The 20,747-nt window shown below is 45.4% G+C and overlaps 2 protein-coding genes across 7 annotated transcripts in view; both read left to right on the top strand.

Annotated features, from left to right (window-relative positions):
• The window catches only part of LIN28A (lin-28 RNA binding posttranscriptional regulator A), a 19,917-nt gene extending 4,630 nt beyond the window's left edge, over window positions 1-15,287 (top strand). Inside the window, exons 3-5 of one of the 2 annotated variants that reach the window (XM_017856478.1) lie at window positions 10,936-11,120; window positions 11,870-12,096; window positions 12,875-14,255. In XM_017856478.1, coding sequence (XP_017711967.1) covers window positions 10,936-11,120; window positions 11,870-12,086 — 402 coding nt within the window. In that variant the 3' untranslated portion in view covers window positions 12,087-12,096; window positions 12,875-14,255. Of the gene's footprint in view, window positions 1-10,935; window positions 11,121-11,869 lie in introns of both variants that reach the window. The other variant, XM_017856477.1, reaches the window with a different exon arrangement.
• A 2,737-nt stretch (window positions 15,288-18,024) lies between these two features.
• DHDDS (dehydrodolichyl diphosphate synthase subunit) overlaps window positions 18,025-20,747 on the top strand; it is a 46,788-nt gene continuing 44,065 nt past the window's right edge. For 4 of the 5 annotated variants that reach the window (XM_017856412.1, XM_017856408.1, XM_017856413.1 and 1 more), the window contains exons 1-2: window positions 18,025-18,244; window positions 18,618-18,735. In XM_017856412.1, coding sequence (XP_017711901.1) covers window positions 18,673-18,735 — 63 coding nt within the window. In that variant the 5' untranslated portion in view covers window positions 18,025-18,244; window positions 18,618-18,672. The remainder of the gene's footprint in view (window positions 18,245-18,617; window positions 18,736-20,747) is intronic. The other variant, XM_017856409.1, reaches the window with a different exon arrangement.

Below are 20,747 nucleotides of genomic sequence, written 5' to 3'. Positions count from 1 at the left end.
GCCAGTCTTTCTTTATTTGTATTTTTTGGTCGAGACGGGGTTTCACCGTGTTAGCCAGGATGGTCTCGAACTCCTGACCTCGTGATTCGCCCGTCTCGGCCTCCCAAAGTGCTGGGATTACAGGCTTGAGCCACCGCGCCCGGCCTCATCTCCATACATTTTCAAATGTCCCCTTGGAGTCAAAGTCTCATCCCTGCTTGAGAAACATAGCTATACAGGAAAGCTGGAGCAAGAAAGCTAAACTGTCAACTATTCCCCTGAGATTCATCAAGAATTCAAAAATCCTCATTTTCGGCCATTTTAAGAGTTTTGGTGTAACTCATGTTTCCTGTGGTTCAATTTGCAAACTCTCAAGATTTATAAAATTTGGAAAACAGAAAATTCCCTGATTTCCCATAGTTCCTCAGGACCCAGATATGTTTAAATCTCAAATATGTTTAAATTGACTTTCTGGCTAAAATGCTATATTAGAAGACTTGGAGTCAAAAGAAAAGCCCATATTTGACCAAGGGACCAAGTTGGTTTAGGAGAAAAAGTTTTTAATACCTAGACAAACTGCTGAAATTGCCCTGAAGCCACGTGGCCTGCTTTTCTGGAAGCCATGAGTGAGGAGGTGGTAAGAGCAATCTTATTCAGGGTCTAGGTTAGAGCAGCTGGGTTTGCTGGCAGGGTTGTGGGGGCGAGTGGGGAAATATACAAGATCTTTCCTCCTGGTTTGTAACACTGCACCTCTGATTGCTCACCTCGTATCTAGTTATTGATGTACTGCTCTTATACCCTTCTCTATGTAACCCATAGGCTCTTTGCAGGGAGGAACTTAGCTGCCTGGTTAATTTTCTAGTATGCACTCGGTGGGCTGAGGAATGAATAAGAAAGGGGGCATCTTGAGGACCTTGGTGAATCAGAAGTACACTTAGCAGTCTGGGGTCCATGTTGGCAGAGATCTTTCGCTTTCTGGGCTGGCTATATGGCCTGGGCACAATATAGCACTATGAAAGTTTGTGGAGTGAATGTCAGTAGATCACAACTCTGAGCCCAGAGATGTTCCTCTCGTTTTTGTTGATAGAGTGGGAGTCACAGATTTAGTGGTCATCCATGATTTATTTCTCTCCTAATAGGAAAAGGCAGCTTAAAAATAAATTAACTTGATTTTTCAGAAAGTTGGTAGAGAGGTAGGAAGTTTCCTGAACACATTGTGGAATCTTCTGGGGTCCTCTTCTTTCTGAGACATGCTTCTAGACAATGTCTTTTATTTTTATTTTTTGAGATGGAGTCTTGCTCTGTCACCCAGGCTGGAGTGCAGTGGCACTAACTTGGCTCACTGCAACTTCCGACTTTTTGGGTTCAAGCAGTTCTCCTGCCTCAGCCTCCCAAGTAGCTGAGATTAGAGACATACACCACTATGCCCAGCTAATTTTAGTATTTTTAGTAGAGACAGGGTTTCACCATGTTGTCCAGGCTGGTCTCAAACTTCTGACCTCGAGTGATCCACCTGCCTGGGACTTGCAAAGTGCTGAGTGGCATGAGCCACCGTGCCCGGTGATAGTGTAAAGTAAAGGCTGTGACACCGTCCTGAACAAAGCTTCAAATATGGGAAGTTTCTACCCTGTGGTTGTTGACACTGCTGCCTGCCTTACAAGTGGTTTTCAGTAACATTCACCATGGCCATTTAGTTTCTTTAACATTGCTAATCACATTCTACTGGAATTATTGTTTTTTGGAGTAACTGCCCTAGGTAAAACTACCTCTCCACTCTTCCTGCAGGCATGAGTATCAACCACTGGCCACATAGTCAGAGTGGGAGGTCAAAGGAGTTGGGGGAGAATACACAGTTGATAGAGACTTATTTAACATGATCTCAGTGTGGAGGTTTTTTTCTGTTTTGTTTTGTTTTTGAGACGGAATCTCTGTTACCCAGGCTGGAGTGCAGTGGCACAGCCCGGGCTCACTGCAACCTCTGCCTCCCGGGTTCAAGCGATTCTCCTGCCTCAGCTTCCCAAGTAGCTAGGATTACAGGCACCTGCCACCATGCCCGGCTAATTTTTTGTATTTTTAGTAGAGACAAAGTTTCACCATGTTAGCCAGGCTGGTCTCGAACTCCTGACCTCGTGATGATCCGCCCGTCTAGGCTTCCCAAAGTGCTGGGTTTACAGGCGTGAGCCACCGCGACTGGCCCAGCATGGAGTTATTTAATTTAGACAAGACTTGACTTTTCTAAGCAGTAGACTGTAAGAACTGAGTTTCTGGCCTAAAAGTCTAGGAACCTTTCATTCTTATCCCCGATAGAGCAGGTGGTTGGGTGGGGCCAGGGTGGGACGTGGAGGACAAGATGACTGCCCTAAGGAGCTGTGGAGATAAATCTACCTGAACACTTGTTCACAGCCCAGACCAGGTAGCTAGCTACTCAGTACCTCCTGACATAGGCGCCCTGGGGCTTACCTTTGGCCAGACAGGCTGAGCAGCGCCATCTGGTGGAGAACTCCAGGCAGGCACTACAGGGCCTGGCTGTGGCTGAGCAGAGGGGATCAGAGGGATTGGCTGCCTGAAGCCTTAGGTTCCAGACACCCCTTTCACCACCCTCCTTGACACACACACACCATCAAATAACTGCTTCTGGGAGAACCGGTTGGTTTCCTACTTACCATATCTTACCTCCAGGAATGAAGCAAGATAGGGATGTGACACCACAGGACTGAGTCACTATAATTACTTTCATCAGATGCGTTTTTAAACGTAGCTACTAGAAAGTTTTCAATTATATATGTGACTTGCATCATATTGAATTGCATTGGCGAGAGTTAGGCCGCTGCATTCAGCTCAGCTCTTGCCTCTTACTGCAGCTTTAACCAAGGTGCTTATTAACCCCTCTGACTCCATGTCCTCATGTTGTAACATGAGGGTCTTCATAACACCCCACTGCACCAGTTTGATACAAGGGTTAAGTGAGTTGCAACATGTAAAGTGGTTAGAATGCCACTTAGCCTACAGTAAGCATCAATTAGTAACAGTTATTTTGCATAGTACATAGACATTCAACAAATGCTTGTGTAAGCTAGGAACCGAGAACTGAGGTTGAGACGTGCACTATGTAATCTTCGGCTGGAAGGGCCCTGGAAGAAGAGCTGGAATAGCCTCTTGCAGAAGAGCCAAGAACCCCAGCTTTAATCTGCACAACTGTAGCAGTTGTGCTACAACTGCTGAAATTCTGTTGCCACTTATGTAGAAAGAGGGACACTTAGGTTCCTGTGTGGTTTTTTTTTTCTTTTTCTTTTTTTTTGTTCATACTTTTTTTTCTTTTATAATGTTTTGTTTTGTTTTTAACTCCACATTTCCTAAGTAAACCCTAAGGCTCATTCTATCTCTAAACTTGTAAAGGCATACATTGATGCTGAGATGAGGTACTTGGTGTGGGCTGTATAGGGTAAGGCAGGCAATTACTGAGGTATTAAGAAGGGATCAGAAGGCCTAAGTACTTTAACTGGAGAGCTTCCTTCCCTGCCATCAAAAAAAGAAAAAAATACTTTCTGTTGTCTGATGCCACATTCCCCAACACAGTAGGCCCATGTAGGCTCCCCACTGTCCTAACTTGAAGAAATTGGGAAAGGATGATGTGAGTTATGCCTCCTCTCCACCTCCCCTTTAAAACAATTTATCTGAATCAATAATTGAGGATTGGACTGAAGAGACCCAAGGGGAGGTGGTCCTGTTTGGTTCTATCCATGAAGTGGGCAGTGGGCAAGCCAGAGAAGGGAAGATGGCTGCTGATGGTGACTTTGGCAAGACTGCTTGGGGAAGGAAGGATTTTCTACATCTAGTTCTCTTACTGTGACCATAACCCCAACTTGGAGAGGAAGGAAGAAACTGTTGAATGTGGGGAGGAGGGAGAGGGGGATGCAAGAGGGATCTGCGCCTTGGAACTCCAGGAATCTGACCACCAGAACCAGCCAGTGTCAACTCTTTGTTTCCTGGGGCTGGGCTCTATTGGGGGAGCTCAGGCCATGCCCCTCCCCCAAAAGTCTTTTCTTTTGGAGGGGATGGGGAAAGGGGCAGGGCCCTGCTTTGTGTGTGGTTGGGGTGGAATGGGGTGGTACAAGAATTTCAGGCGCTTTTCAGATGCAGGCCCTGGGAGGCTGGCTCTGTGGGGCTGCACGCTGATTACCTATCTGATAAGAGAGGAATTCAAACTATGTGTTTTAGAAAGGGGCGGGGGAGGAGGGCAGGGAGCCAACCCTGGAGACCACCGGTTTAAATCTTGGCCAGCCGGTTACACTGAGATGCCTGCAGGGGTGGGGGTTCACTCTGTAAAAGTCTTAGACCTCAGATCCTCCAGTGATGCAGTGAGTGACCTGAGAGGACTAGTCAATTTCTTGTTGCATGTCCCCATTTATATGATCCTTTTAAAATAAGCCTATGAGGTGTCCATAGAGGAAGGTGTTACTCTCCAGTAAACTGGGGCTCAGAGAGGGGATATTCTTCTGAGTTTCTACAGCTAGTTAGGATAAAACCAGATGCCTGGCACTTAGTTCTCTCTGTTAACCCACCCCATCCAGTCTGAAGAGGTTGATAATTGCCACTCCCTGAGGATTTATGTGTGGCAGGCGAAGTGCTAACTACTTTTCATGCATAAAACCTCACAGCACTACCATAAAATTAGTATTTACTCCATTTTATAGATGATTAAAGAAAGGAGGGAACAGGCCCTCAGACTCAATCAACCCTTGTTCTTAACCATTTACCTCCTGAATCACAGCTAGAACTAAGAGTGTCCCAGCCTAAGACAAGCTGGGCAAGTGAGTGAAGCTGGAATTGCCTGGGTCCAGAAGGCTCTTGGTCTGGCTCCTCTAAGACCTCCCAACTCACCCACTAATTGCATCTCTTGTCCCACCTAGCTCAATAAAAAATAAGTCAAATCTAATATAATTTTTATTTTTTGAGATGGATTTTTGCTCTGTCACCCAGGCAGGAGTGCAGTGGCGCGATCTCAGCTCACTGCAACCTCTGCCTCCCGGATTCAAGCGATCCTTCTACCTCAGCCTCCCAAGTAGCTGGTACCACAGGCACATATCACCATGTTCAGCTAATTTTTGTATTATTTTGTAGAGAACAGGGTTTTGCCATGTTGCCCAGGCTGGTCTCCAACTCCTGAGCCTCAAGCTCAGGATCCACCTGCCTCAGCCATCCACATTGCTGGGATTACAGTTGTGAGCCACCATGCTCAACCTTACAAATTTAACTTTAAAGTCAGGGTGGTTACTGTGCAACAGCAAGAGAGATATTGCACCCGGCCCGCAATATCATCTTACAACAAAAATTTGGCCAGGCACGGTGGCTATGCCTGTAATCCCAGCACTTTGGGAAGCCGAGGTGGGCGGATCATGAGGTCAGGAGTTTGAGACCAGCCTGGCCAATAAGGTGAAACCCCGTCTCTACTAGAAATACAAAAATTAGCAGGGTGTGGTGGCGTGTGCCTGTAGTTCTATCTGCTCCAGAGGCTGAGGCAGAAGAATCGCTTAAACCCAGGATGTGGAGGTTGCAGTGAGCTGAGATCACGTCACTGCACTTCAGCCTGGGCGACAGAGCGAGACTCTGTCTCAAAAGAAAAAAAAAAAATGAAGTGATGAGGAATCTGTAGTTCCCATCTTGATGAAGAGCATGCTTCATCTAAGTTCCAGTTTGGAATATTCCCGCCCCACCCCCCCCAAGTCACCAGCATAAAATACTAATGCTACTTACTCATGTTCCCTTGAGCCAGGACTAGGTAGGTGCACAGCGATCCCTTTTGCTTCTCCATTTTCTATGACGACTACTCCTTGTTGACATATTTGACACTGTTGTTTTACTAAAATAGATGAAGCTGTAATGAAGTCTATTCCGGGTAGGGTCTGAGATGCTATCACTTCCACTAATGTCAAGTTGGTGGTGCAGTAAGTGGCATGATAGAATGAGCTCTGAGCTTTAAATCAGGAAGTCTGGGTCATCTGACTCTGGCTTTGCTACAGAACTAGCTGTATGAATAACTACTTTTTTTTTTTTTTTTTTTTCTTGGTGGCTGCTGGCTGTTTGCTAACTGCTTTATAAATATCAGTGTCCTTAAATTTTGGTACAAATATGCAGTGTTCTAATGGGATTATTCCATACATATTGTTCTAAATCTTGCTTTGTGTTTTTTCTTTAACAATACTGTGGTTATCTTTCTCAGCTGAATGATTAAAATCTGCCTCCTGGTTCATTAATTCTTTCAAAAATGTGCTAGGCATTATTTCAGGTACCAAAATGTGGCTGTGAACAAACCACATGTTGTTTTTAATGGCTGCATGGTATTCATTATTATAGATGTACCATATTTATTCAACCGGTACATTTAACAAGGTAAAAAGCCTATATGAGGAAAAAACTCAAATTATATTAAAGGAAAAAATGAAAAAACATACCACAATCTTGGATTGGAAGATTCAGTGATTCTAAAGGCTATGGGAAAATATAAATTGCCAAGAATACCAGGTATTACCATTTAAATTGGATATCGTCAGCAGCGTAGCAACTACAAATAAACCGGTAGGTTATTTCCAATTTTTTTAAACCAGTAATGAGATACTGAATATATGTGTCATGCTAAGACTTCCTACTGATATCTACTTATATTATGTTGTATAATTCTTTTTTCTTAGTGATTTATGGTATATTTTTGTAGTTTTACCAGTCTGATTATCTGTCTTAACTTTTCAGTATTTTTCTTAACAATGAGGTGTTTAAATCCTCTGAAATGTATTTTGCATGTGTATCATACAAGGTGTAGGAATATGGCTTCCTTTCCAAATGGATTATTAATTTTTATAGCAGCATTTATTGAATTATTTTGCTTGCTTATTGATTTCTCCATGTATTCTCAGATCTCTCTGTGATTTTCCATTTTAATCCTCTGATCCATCTGCTTGGGTTATACTGTCTTTTGGTAACATTATTTTGATATAATTTCAAACTTTAAAAAGGCTGCAAGAACAATACCCAATGCTCCCACATAACCTTTACCCAGATTCATCAACTCTTAACATTTTCCCCCTTTGCTTTATCATTCTTTATCTTGGTACAGATAGTTTTATTTTATTTTTTAAAACCGTAAGTTGGAGACAGTAAGCACTTTTATCTCTAAATATTTCAGTGCGTATTTCCCAAGAATGGGAATAGTGATCTTTTTTTTTGAGACAGGGTCTCACTCTGTCACCCAGCCTGGAGCACAGTCATGCCATCTCTTTTCACTGCAACCTACACCTCCAGGGCTCAAGAGATCCTCCCACCTCAGCCTCCCCAGTAGCTGGGACTACAGGCATGCACCACTATGCCTGGCCCATTTTTGTATTATTTTGGGAATAGTGATCTTTTTTTTTGAGACAGGGTCTCACTCTGTCACCCAGCCTGGAGCACAGTCATGCCATCTCTTTTCACTGCAACCTACACCTCCAGGGCTCAAGAGATCCTCCCACCTCAGCCTCCCCAGTAGCTGGGACTACAGGCGTGCACCACTATGCCTGGCCCATTTTTGTATTATTTTGTAGAGACAGGTTTTTGCCATATTGCCCAAGCTGGTCTCGAATTACTGGGCTCAAGCAATTCACCCATCTTGGCCTCCCAATGTGCTGGGGATTACAGCATCAGCCACTTGCCTGACTGAGAATATCAATCTACATCATTTATTATTTATTTATTATTTGAGACGTTAGTCTCCCTCCTGCTGCCGCCCAGCTGGATGCAGTGGCGCCGATCTCAGCCACGCAAGCTCCGCCTCCCGGTTTATGCCATGTCTCGCGCCAGCCCATCCCGAGTAACTGTACCTGCAGGCCCGCCACCTCGCCGCTAGTTTTTTGTATTTTTAATTAAGACGCGGAGTTCACCGGGTAGCCAGGATGGTCCGATCTCTGACTTCGTGCCGCCCGTCCGCCTCCAAATGCTGGAATACAGGCTTGAGTCCACCGCGCCCCGGCTATTTATTTTTTCTTTTCTTTTTTTTTTTTGGAGACGGAGGCTCGCTCTGCCGCCCAGGCTGGAGGGCAGTGGCTGGATCTCAGCGCACTGCAAGCTCCACCTCCCCGGTTCACGCCATTCTCCTGCCTCAGCCTCCCAAGTAGCTGGGACTACAGGCGCCTGCCACGTCGCCCGGCTACTTTTTTTTGTATTTTTTAGAAGAGACGGGGTTTCACTGTGTTAGCCAGGATGGTCTCGATCTCCTGACCTCGTGATCCGCCCGTCTTGGCCTCCCAAAGTCCTGGGATTACAGGCTTGAGCCACCGCGCCCGGCGACATCATTTCAGTACACTAATCATAATCAGGAAATTAAACACTGATACATTTATCTATATGCCATATGCAAATTTTGTCAATTGTCCTATTTTTTTTTCTGTTTCAAGATTCCATCTGGAATCTTGGATTGCATTGAACTGTTCAGTTCTTCAGGCTTTGTCTTTTTATGACCTTGACATTTTTGAAGTCCTGTTTTATAGGAATGTCCCTCAGTTTGAGTTTGTCTGATGTTCCCTCAAGGTTAGATTCAGGATGTGCATTTTTAAAGTCGTAAGTCCTTAGTGCATCATATCAGGAGATATGTGTGTCCCATTGTAGGCAAAGCAAAACGCAAAGAACTTGACTAGGGTATTATCTGCCAGTTTTCTCCACTGTAAATTTGCTGTTTTTCGCTTTGTAGTTGCTACGCTGCTGATGATATCCAATTTAAATTGTAATAACTGGTATTCTTGGCAATTTATATTTTCTCATAGCCTTTAGAATCACTGAATCTTCCAATCCAAGATCGTGGTATGTTTTTTCATTTTTTCCGTTAATATAATTTGAGTTTTTTCCTCATATAGGCTTTTTACCTTGTTAAATGTATTCTGAGGGTTTTGGTGTTTTTGTTTGTTTCTGAGACAGGGTCTCACTCTGTTGCCCAGGCTGGAATGCAGTAGCATAATCTCGGCTCACTCCACCCCATGGGCTCAAGCAATGCTCCCATCTCTGCTGGGATTACAGGGGTGAGCCAGACAGCGTCTTGCTCTGTCACCCAGGCTGGAGTGCAGCGGTGCCATCTCTGCAACTTCTGCCTCCCGGGTTCAAATGATTGCCTCAGCTTCTTGAGTAGCTGAGATTACAGGTCTGTGTACCATGCCCAGCTAATTTTTGTATTTTTTGTAGAGATAGCATTTTGCCACTTAGGCCAGGCTGGTGTTGAATTCCTGGATTCATGTGATCTGCTCACCTCTGCCTCCCCCAAGTGCTGGGATAACAGACAGGCATGAGTCATGGTGATGCCTGGCCTATTCTGTTTATTTATGTTTGTTTGTTTAACATGTTTTGCAGCTATTATTATGATTTCTTTTTTTTTTTTTTTTTTTTTTTTTGACAAAGTTTCATTCTTGTTGCCCGGGCTAGAGTGCAATGGCACAATCTCGGCTCACTGCAACCCCCTCCTCCCAGGTTCAAGTGATTCTCCTACCTCAGCCTCCCAAGTAGCTGGGATTACAGGTGCCCACCACCACGCCTGGCTAATTTTGTATTTTTAGTAGTAGAGACAGGGTTTCTCCATGTTGGTTAGGCTGGTCTCAAACTCTTGATCTTAGGTGATCCGCCTGCCTCGGCCTCCCAAAGTGCTGGGATTACCAGGCATGAGCCATCACGCCTGGCCCATTATTATTGTTTCTTAAATCATTGAGCATCTTGAGGTTGTTTTTTTTTTTTTCTAAATAAGGCATATAATATTGCTTTGCTATAAAAATACCACTTGATTTTGTATTTTTTCCAGTATTCTATTTATTTGGTCTTTTGATGATGGTATAAATACTAAGTGAGGCATTATGTGAAAAATGAATGTTTCAGTACTTCATAGCGTGACACTTTATTTTATTTATTTATTTTTTTGAGATTGAGTCTTGCTCTGTCGACCAGACTAGAGTACAGTGGTGTGATCTTGGCTAACTGCAACCTCCACCTCCAGGGTTCAAGCAATTCTCCTGCCTCAGCCTCCCAAGTAGCTGGGATTACAGGCACCTGCCACCACACCCGACTAATTTTTGTATTTTTAATAGAGACACAGTTTCACATGTTGGCCAGGCTAGTCTTGAACTCCTGACCTCGTGATCCACCTGCTTCAGCCTCCCAAAGTGCTGGGATTACAGGCGTAAGCCACTGCATGCAGCTGAGCCACCATGCCCAGCTATTTTTATTGTATTTTATTTATTTATTGATTTTTGAGACGAAGTCTTGCTGTGTTGCCCAGGCTGGAGTGCAAAGGTGCCATCTCGGCTCACTGCAACCTCTATAGCTTGACACTTTAAATTTCATAATTTTGTATTTGTTGATTTCTTCCAAATGCTTATATTTAGAAATTTTTCTGTCTTTGTTTGTTTTGTTTTTTAAGACAAAGTCTCACTCTTGTCCAGGCTGGAGTGCAATAGCATGATCTTGGCTCACTGCAACCTCTGCTTCCTGGGTTCAAGCAATTCTCCTGCCTCAGCCTCCCAAGTAGCTGGGATTACAGGTGCCTACCACCACACCTGGCTAATTTTTTTTTATTTTTAGTAGAGACGGTGTTTCACCATGTTGGCCAAGCTGGTCTCGAACTCCTGACCAAAGGGGATCCACCCATCTCGGCCTCGTAAAGTGCTGGGATTATAGGTGTGAGCCACCGTGCCCGGCCCTCTGTTCTATTTTATTAAGAACTTTAAATTCTTAATTTAATAGCTATAAAATATCATGGCATCTGCTTATATAATTATGATTTTTGTTAACATACTGGTAGACTTTTGTTGTTCGTAATTGTAGTGACTCTTTGAGTCAGTTTCCTTACCAGTAAAATAGGAGTACCATCACATTTGATTCCTACCCTACAGGAATAAATGCTCCTGGTCTTTTGGTATAATAATGGAAACTAATGTTATTTCCCTTCACCAGAGTAAACTGCACATGGAGGGTTTCCGGAGCTTGAAGGAGGGTGAGGCAGTGGAGTTCACCTTTAAGAAGTCAGCCAAGGGTCTGGAATCCATCCGTGTCACCGGACCTGGTGGGGTGTTCTGTATTGGGAGTGAGAGGAGGCCAAAAGGGAAGAACATGCAGAAGCGCAGATCAAAAGGAGACAGGTATGGACTGGAAGGCAGCTTATAGGTTGCTGGGGCATCCCCAGTCTCCCAATCCTGTCACTTTTGGGTCACACAGCAAAACACGAAGGGAAGCCTGTGGTCCCTGGCAGCATCTGGAAGGCTGAGCGCCCGCAATAGGTGTGGGCAAGGGCAGTAGGTGAGGAGGGCACTGGGGGTGACTTAGTGCTTCTACTTGGGACAAGTAAGTTTGCTCTGTGGGCTCTAGCCTCAATTGTTAAGTGAGGGCAGTGATACTAACATCCTAGGATGGTTTTAGAATTAAAGGAGATCACGGATTTGCAAATGATGGGACAAGATAGTATTATCTATATCTGTTGCTGCTTTACCAGGTCTGCAAATGGCGGGTTTCCTTAATCTTGCTTAGTCTTAAAGCCCCTTAGCTCTGAACAGATACTATAATTTGGCTTCTTTAATTTCTCTTATATTAAGGGTATGGAAGAATCTCTCCTAGCCTCCAAGTTGCAGTTCCTAGTTGGGGTCAGTAACTTCTATTTCTGGTGTCTTGGTATTTTCAAGTTGACATGAATCTGAAGAGATCACCTAGACAATTAGACGTGGAAAGGACTTAAGAGATCATTTAGTAATAGTTCTCCTTTTGTAAGTGGGAAGTTTGGTCTCTGGGAAGTAAGTGACAAACCTGTACCACAGCCCAGGTGTCCTCATTCATGGGAATCATCTGGCCTCTTCTTGCTCCTTTCTCTTACTTTTACCATCTTGCTTTGTACTAGGTGCTACAACTGTGGAGGTCTAGACCATCATGCCAAGGAATGCAAGCTGCCACCCCAGCCCAAGAAGTGCCACTTCTGCCAGAGCATCAGCCATATGGTAGCCTCATGTCCGCTGAAGGCCCAGCAGGGCCCTGGTGCACAGGGAAAGCCAACTTGCTTTCGGGAGGAAGAAGAAGAAATCCACAGCCCTGCCCTGCTCCCGGAGGCGCAGAATTGAGCCACAATGGGTGGGGGCTATTCTTTTGCTATCAGGAAGTTTTGAGGAGCAGGCAGAGTGGAGAAAGTGGGAATAGGGTGCATTGGGGCTAGTTGGCACTGCCATGTATCTCAGGCTGGGGTTCACACCATCACTCTTTCTTTCCTCTAGGTGGGGGGAAAGGGTGAGTCAAAGGAACTCCAACCATGCTCTGTCCAAATGCAAGTGAGGGTTCTGGGGGCAACCAGGATGGGGGAATTACCCTGCAACCTGCATACTTTATCTGAGGCTCCATTCCCAGAATTTCCAGCTTTTGAAAGTGGCCTGGATAGGGAAGTTGTTTTCCTTTTAAAGAAGGATATACAATAATTCCCATGCCAGAGTGAAATGATTAAGACCAGATTCATGGAGCCAAGCCACTACATTCTGTGGAAGGGAATCTCTCAGGAGTAAGCAGTGTTTTTTTTTTCACATCTTACATCCTCATACCCACTTTTGGGATAGGGTGCTGGCAACTGTCCCAAGCAATGGGTAATGATGATGGCAAAAAGGGTGTTTGGGGGAACAGTTGCAGACCTGCTGCTCCTGTGCTCACTCCCACCCCATTCTGAGCCAATGTGATTTTATTTATTTGCTCCCTTGGATACTGCACCTTGGATCCCACTTTCTCCAGGATGCCAACTGCACTAGCTGTGTGCGAATGACGTATCTTGTGCATTTTAACCTTTTTTTCCTTAATATAAATATTCTGGTTTTGTATTTTTGTATATTTTAATCTAAGGCCCTCATTTCCTGCACTGTGTTCTCAGGTACATGAGCAATCTCAGGGATAAGCCGGCAGCAGCTCCAGGTCTGCGCAGCAGGAATACTTTTTGTTGTTTTTGCCACCATGGAGAGCAACTATTTGGAGTGCACAGCCTATTGAACTACCTCATTTTTGCCAATAAGAGCTGGCTTTTCTGTCATAGTGTCCTCTTGAAACCCCCTCTGTCTTGAAAATGTTTTATGGGAGACTAGGTTTTAACTGGGTTGCCCCATGACTTGATTGCCTCCTACTGGAAGATTGGGAATTAGTCTAAACAGGAAATGGTGGTACAGAGGCTAGGAGAGGCTGGGCCAAGTGAAAGGCCCAGAGAGCAAGCCAAGATTAGGTGAGGGTTGTCTAATCCTAGGGCACAGGACGTGTTTTACATCTCCAGATCCATTCTTCACCAGATAAGGCTAGGCCTACCATGCACCACAGGGTGTGTGTGTTTGTAAAACTGGAGTTGCCAAGGACAAGTTTTAATACCCCTGTACTTAATCCTGTGCTGTCGAGGGATGGATATATGAAGTAAGGTCTAAGATCCTTAACCTTTCAAAATTCTCGGGTTCCAGGGAGACACACAAGTGACGGCTTTGTGGTGCCTGGGGCCTGTGTCCTGCCCTGCTGCAGTAGTGATTAATAGTGTCATGGTAGCTAAAGGAGAAAAAGGGGGTTTCGTTTACATGCTGTGAGATCACCGCAAACCTACCTCACTGTGTTGAAACGGGACAAATGCAATAGAACGCATTGGGTGGTGTGTGTCTGATCCTGGGTTCTTGTCTCCCCTAAACGCTGCCCCCTCTTTAGTTATTGTATTTGTCTGGGCTTTGTAGGACTTCACTAAGTTGATTGCTAGGTGGTCTAGTTTGTGTAAATATAATGTATTGGTCTTTCTCCGTGTTCTTTGGGGGTTTTGTTTACAAACTTCTTTTGTATTGAGAGAAAATAGCCAAAGCATCTTTGACAGAAGGTTCTGCACCAGGCAAAAAGATCTGAAACATTAGTTTGGGGGGGCCCTCTTCTTAAAGTGGGGATCTTGAACCATCCTTTCTTTTGTATTCCCCTTCCCCTATTACCTATTAGACCAGATCTTCTGTCCTAAAAACTTGTCTTCTACCCTGTCCTCTTTTCTGTTCACTCCCAAAAGAAAACTTACACACCCACACTCATACACATTTAACACTCGGAGTGTCTCCACAACTCTTAAACGATGTATGCAAAAATCCTGAAGCTAGGAAAACCCTCCATCCCTTGTTCCCAACCACCTAAGTCAAGACCATTACCAATTCTTTTTTTTTTTTTTTAAGATGGCGTCTCACTCTGTCACCCAGGCTGGAGTGGAGTGGCATGATTGGCTCACTGCAGCCTCTGCCTCTTGGGTTCAGGCAATTCTGCCTCAGCCTCCTGAGTAGCTGGGATTACAGGTGCCCACCACACCCAGCTAATTTTCATATTTTTAGTAGAGACAGGGTTTCACCGTGTTGTCCAAGCTGGTCTGGAACTCCTGACCTCAGGTGATCTGCCCACCTCGGCCTCCCAAAGTGATGGGATTACAGGCATGAGCCACCACGCCGGGCCGACCATTTCTTGATGTATTCATGCCAAACACTGTAGCCCGGGCACAGTGGCTCACGCCTGTAATCTCAGCACGTTGAGAGGCTGAGGCGGGCGGATCACGAGGCCAGGAGTTCAAAACCATCCTGGCCAACACGGTGAAACGCTGTCTCTACTAAAATACAAAAAAATTAGCCGGGGTGTGGTGGTGCATACCTGTAGTCCCAGCTACTCGCAAGGTAGAGGCTGCAGTGAGTCGAGATCGCACCACTGCACTCCAGCCTGGCTAGAGCAAGACTCCGTCTCAAAAAAAAAAAAAACAAAACAAAAAAAAAGACACTGCTGTATTTTGGATGGATCAAACCTACTTAATTTTTAATCCTAAAGTAGAGAGATGCAACTGGGGGCCTTCCATGTAGAAAGTGGGGTTAGGAGGCCAAGAAAGGGAATATGAATGTATATCCAAGTCACTCAGGAACTTTTATGCAGGTGCTAGAAACTTATGTCAAAGTGGCCACAAGATTGTTTAATAGGAGACGAACGAATGTAACTCCATGTTTACTGCTAGAAACCAAAGCTTTGTGTAAAATCCTGAATTTATGGGGAGGGAGGGTAGGAAAGCCTGTACCTGTCTGTCTTTTTCCTGATCCCTTTCCCTCATTCCTGAACTGCAGGAGACTGAGCCCCTTTGGGCTTTGGTGACCCCATCACTGGGGTGTGTTTATTTGATGGCTGATTTTGCTGTACTGGGTACTTCCTTTCCCATTTTGTAATCATTTTTTAACACATGCTGACTCTTCCCTTCTCCTTTCCCTGGGAAAATACAATGAATAAATAAAGACTTATTGGTACTCAAACTGTCATCCCCTTGTCAGATGTTTTTGCCCTTCCCATAACTCCCACTTTCTTGAATTGGGACTCACAAGTCACAGAAGAACCATTACATTTTTCTGTTCAGCCACTTTGTTAGGAATGAATCTTGAAAGTTCAGTCCTCTTAGCACCTCATTACAGTGGATTTTTGTTTCTAGTTAAGGCCTCTTGTCCTTTCCTTGGAAGCTTCCACATTCAAGAGGGGATTAGGGGCTTGGCATGCATAAGAATGGGGTTGCCTGTGCCACTGGCTGGGATGAAAGGATGGGGCCATGGCTTGGGGCATGAGACCCTAATAATACTTTGTCCCCTACTCCTCAAAGTCCTTTACAAATCTTAATTAACCCCTTGCAGCACCCCAAGGAGAGAAATGTGTTGTGGAACTGGGGAAATTGAGGCCAGAGGAGATTCACTGACTAACTATAAATGTAACATTTTCTTTGAGCCAAAGTTTGCTTTTTATGAGCATTGAATTTTTTTTATATATCACAAGTCATCAAGCAAGAACACTGAATTTTAAACATCTATTCCCACTAAGGGAAGGATTTTAAAAAGGAAAAAAAACTTGATTGGAGGCAAACCAAGTATATTAACATAACGTGCAAGGAAACAGGGAAACCAGTTTAAATCCTCAAGCCTGACATTATCAGAGCAAGGGAAAGAAGTTTCATACATCTACTCCAGGGACTTTGTGGCTCCTTAATTGTACCAAAAGTCAAAGCTGACAGTAGAGCAACAAAGCAGCAAACTCCTAGTGGACTTAGTTAAATTGTCTTGCTGCAAAATGAAGTAAGTTGGACTGAAATTTACTCCCCAGGTTGCAAAGCAGGAAGGATGGAAAAGTTCAATACTATTCATTTCTACTCATCTCTAGGGCTTTCTCGGATGATGTTGCTGTGTTAAAATAACCCCTTTCATTAGAAAGAGTGGAAGACATAATCAATTAGAAATTGCCAATAAAAAATCTCTTCCTTGCCTCATTTCTTTAATAATATTGTCGGCCGGGCGCGGTGGCTCATGCCTGTAATCCCAGCACTTTGGGAGGCCGAGGCGGGTGGATCACGAGGTCAGGAGATCGAGACCCTCCTGGCTAACACGGTGAAACCCCGTCTCTACTAAAAATACAAAAAACTAGCCGGGCGAGGTGGCGGGCGCCTGTAGTCCCAGCTACTCGGAGGCTGAGGCAGGAGAATGGCGGGAACCCGGGAGGTGAAGCTTGCAGTGAGCCGAGATCACGCCACTGCACTCCAGCCTGGGCGACAGAGCGAGACGACTCCTCAAAAAAAAAAAATAATAATAATAATAATATTGTAAAGTGAAATGCGACAAAGGTTCTTTGACAATTGTGAATTTTTATTCCACTCAAAACATAATACATCATAGAATTGTATTATGCTTTGCAAGAAATACTGGTTGTGGCTGGGCTAGGTGGCTCATGCCTGTAATTCCAACACTTTGAGAGGCCTAGGCAGGCAGATCATGAGGTCAAGAGATCGAAACCATCCTGGCCAAAATGGTGAAACCCTGTCTCTACTAAAAGTACAAAAATTAGCCAGGCGTGGTGGCACGCGCCTGTAGTCCCAGCTACTCGGGAGGATGAGGCAGGAGAATCGATTGAACCCGGGAGGCGGAGGTTGCAGTGAGTCCCGATCCCGCCATTGTACTCCAGCCTCGGTGACAGAGCCAGACTGCGTCTCAAAATACATAAATAAATAAAAATAATACTGGTTGTATAAGAATCTGTAAAGAATTTTTTTCCTCCTTTTTCAATTTTGAGAGAATTGAACTACGATTTTTTTTTTTTTGAGACGGAGTATCGCTCTGTCGCCCAGGCTGGAGTGCAGTGACGTGATCTTGGCTCACCGCAACCACCGCCTCCAGGATTCAAGCGGTTCTCCTGCCTCAGCCTCCCGAGTAACTGGGACTGCAGGCGCCCGCCACCACGCCTGGCTCATTTTTTGTATTTTTAGTAGCGACGGGGTTTCACGATGTTGGCCAGGCTGGTCTCGAACTCCTAACCTCAGGTGATCCGTTCGCCTCCGCTTCCCAAAGTGCTGGGATTACAGGCGTGGGTCACCGCCTCTGGCCTAGAAGTCATTCTTATGGCAGAGATCTTTCTGGCCTTACCGCTTCTCCTGAGTTCGCTGGGACAGGTCTTGGGAATCCACAAATCCTAAAATATGTGTGCCTTAAATAGGCACAAAATAGATTAATATTCTGCGCGTCTGTAAGATTGGCTGCGGCTAGAAACTTCTTCCCAGACGATTAAATCCACTAAATAAAACACGAAACGTAACGAGATAATTTTTAAGAGTATGTACCAGTGCTCTAATGAAGCCCGGTTCTGCGGCATTCCCAGGTTAGGACGCTGCCTTACCCCATTTCTCAGCAGTCCTAAGCTGCCTTCGAAGGCCGAGAAGCGCCTCGATTCTTGCCCCTGGCTCATTTCACTGGCGCGTTTTCCAGAGGCCTCCCAATCTGTGAGTCTCCCGACCCTTCCGCTCCCCACGCTGGGCTCAACCCCGTCTTCCCCAGCTGGTCCCCCAGCACGTGGCCTGGAGCCCAGCCTCCCGCGCCGCTGGGTCACGTGAGCCTGGCTCTCACCCTGGCCCGCTTCCACACCCCAAGGGACTGAGAACTGCCCTCCCCCTAGCCTGCAGGCGCAGGCGCAGGGCAGGGCCCCCCAACTTGGGTGACGGAGGGGGCGTGTCGCAGCGCCCAAAGATGACGTGTTCTTCTAGCGCCACGTCGTGAGGAAGTGGCGGCCCACTGAAGCTGTGGGGACGCGCCCAGCGGAGCGAATCAGATGCCACTGAACTGAAGGGGTGAACTGGAGAAGAAGAGGGTGACTGGGCGGGGAGCAGCTGCGGGAGAAGCAAAAGGACGACTGAGGGGATAATCAGGAGACCACTGAGGCGTGAAGTACCGGGGGTGCGATAACTGAAGGGGTTAGTAACTGGGAGCGCAGAGTGGGAAACAGCTTGGGGGAAGATGGAGAAGGAAGAAACGGGGAATGATCAAGATGTGGGCACCATGATGTGGCAGGAAGCTGACTTAGATGTTCAGAAGAAGTCAGTGCAGATACTGAGGAAATGGGAATGGAAACAAGTCTGCAAAGCCACGAGAACCGAGGAAAGGCTTTTGCCCTCCAGAGGTCTCATTGCCTTATAAAACTCTGGGTGGTAAAAGATTATAGGCTTAGACCAGTGTCTTTGGATTCTAATGCTGGCTGCTCTCCACAGTCCATCTGATTCCCCAGAAGTCAGTTATAGCTCTTTGCAAACCTTGGTGACTTCTTATTTTCTTTCTTGTTTATCCAAGATTACCTGGCTGGTGTTTGGTTGTTCTGGGGTGATCTTCTAACTGGAAAAGAACTATGTCATGGATCAAGGAAGGAGAGCTGTCACTTTGGGAGCGGTTCTGTGCCAACATCATAAAGGTGAGCAATGGCCCAGAGCACCAGTTGGCCTTCTAGTCAGTTGGATAATCTTATATCAAAACCTGTTATTAAAGTTGAGCAATTCATGATGTTAAGTGGAATTTAGCAAGGAAACCAAAGAGTCTTAGAGTGGTAACTTCCAGGTCTACATTTCTGGTAGACTTTTGTCCTAACTGACATTTTCAGGAAGCCGAGGCCTCTCAATATCATTGGGCCACCTAGACTGCTAAGTATTCCTTATAGAGAACTGAAATTTGTTTCCCTGGAATGTTGATCACTGTTCCTTGTACTGTCCTCTGGATTTAAATAGATTAATCTTTGATATATTCTTTGATCTGGCAGTAGAGCTTGGGGGCTGGGCCTGGTCCCTCAGGCCTGTAATCCCAGCAATTTGGGAGGCCAAGGTGGGCAGACTGTTTGAGCTCAGGAGTTGAGACCAGGCTGGGCAACATGGCAAAACCCTGATTCTACAAAAAAATGCAAAAATTAGCCAGGCTTGGTGGTGTTCACCTGTAGTCCCAGCTACTCAGAAGGCTGAAGTGGGAGAATTTCTTGAGCCCGGTCAAAGCTGCAGTGAGTCATGATTGCACCACTGCACTCCAGCCTGGGTGACAGAATGAGACTGTCTCAAAAAAAAAAAAAAAAAAAAAGTTCAGAACGAGACTCTGTCTCAAAAAAAACAAAAAGAGTTTGGGCTCTAGAGGCAGACAAACATGGCTGAAATTCCTGTTCTTTTTTTTTATTTTGAGACTGGAGTCTCGCTCTGTCACCCAGGCTGGAGTGCAATGGTGCAGTCTTGGCTTACTGCAGCCTTCGTCTCCCAAGTTCAAGCAATTCTCTTGCCTTAGCCTCCCAAGTAGCTGGGGTTACAGGCATGTGCTACCACACATGACTAATTTTTATATTTTTAGTAGAGATGGGATTTTACCATATTGGCCAGGCTGGTCTCGAACTCTTGACCTCAGGTGATCCACCTACCTCAGCCTCTCAAAGTGCTGGGATTATAGGCCTGAGCCACCGCACCTGGTCTGAAAGTCCTGTTCTATCATTTAGTAATTATGTGACTTTAACAACTGTAGAATTGTTATGAGAATTAAATGAGACATTAATATAAAGCAGTTAGCATAATGTCTAGCAGTTCTTTTTTTTTTTTTGAGACGGAGTCTCGCTCTGTCACCCAAGCTGGAGTGCAGTGGCCGGATCTCAGCTCACTGCAAGCTCCGCCACCCGGGTTCACGCCATTCTCCTGCCTCAGCCTCCCGAGTAGCTGGGACTACAGGCGCCCACCACCTCGCCTGGCTAGTTTTATGTATTTTTTAGTAGAGACGGGGTTTCACCGTGTTAGCCAGGATGGTCTCGATCTCCTGACCTTGTGATCCGCCCGCCTCGGCCTCCCAAAGTGCTGGGATTACAGGCTTGAGCCACCGCGCCCGGCCTGAGCCACCGCGCCCGGCCAAGTTCTTAATTATTATTAGGGTTGTCTTTCAGCCATTTGAAGACTGTTGTCTCCCATCTTCCCCAAATCTTCCCTCAACTTTTTCTCTAGGAATCACAGCAATATTATATCTGCCTAAGACAGGTTTGAGATTGGGGCCAGTCAGCTTGGTTTTGTTTTTCAGCCACAGGCGGTCAAGCAGCAGGCAGTAATGAATTCATGAGTCAGTAACCTTTATACAAGCCCCACACATGCTCACAAACAAATGCCGAGTGATCTCAAGCAGTCCAGGAAATGGGAAGTATCTCCTTGGGGAACCACTGCAGTGGTATGTTTGGAAGAACAAGCTGCATAACTTGAATGGATTTTGGGGGATGGAAAGGCTGTATGTGGGAGACAGAAGTAGAAAAAGGAGAAGTGTTGATGAGGAAGCAGTCGGGGAAGAGCCCTCCCAGGTGAGGAAAAATAGGCTAAGGAGTCCATTTGTGTTATGGGAGACAACTCAAAGCTGCTCCAAGCCAGATAAGGGTTTTGTTTTTTGTGATTTCTTTTTTTTTTTTTTTTTTTTTTTTTTTTT

This window comes from Rhinopithecus bieti, unplaced genomic scaffold (genome assembly GCF_001698545.2).
Source record: "Rhinopithecus bieti isolate Rb0 unplaced genomic scaffold, ASM169854v2 scaffold_41082, whole genome shotgun sequence".
NCBI classification, from domain to species: Eukaryota; Metazoa; Chordata; class Mammalia; order Primates; family Cercopithecidae; genus Rhinopithecus; species Rhinopithecus bieti.
The sequence above is the reverse complement of the archived record's forward strand: the minus strand, read 5'-3'. Positions and strand labels throughout refer to the sequence as shown.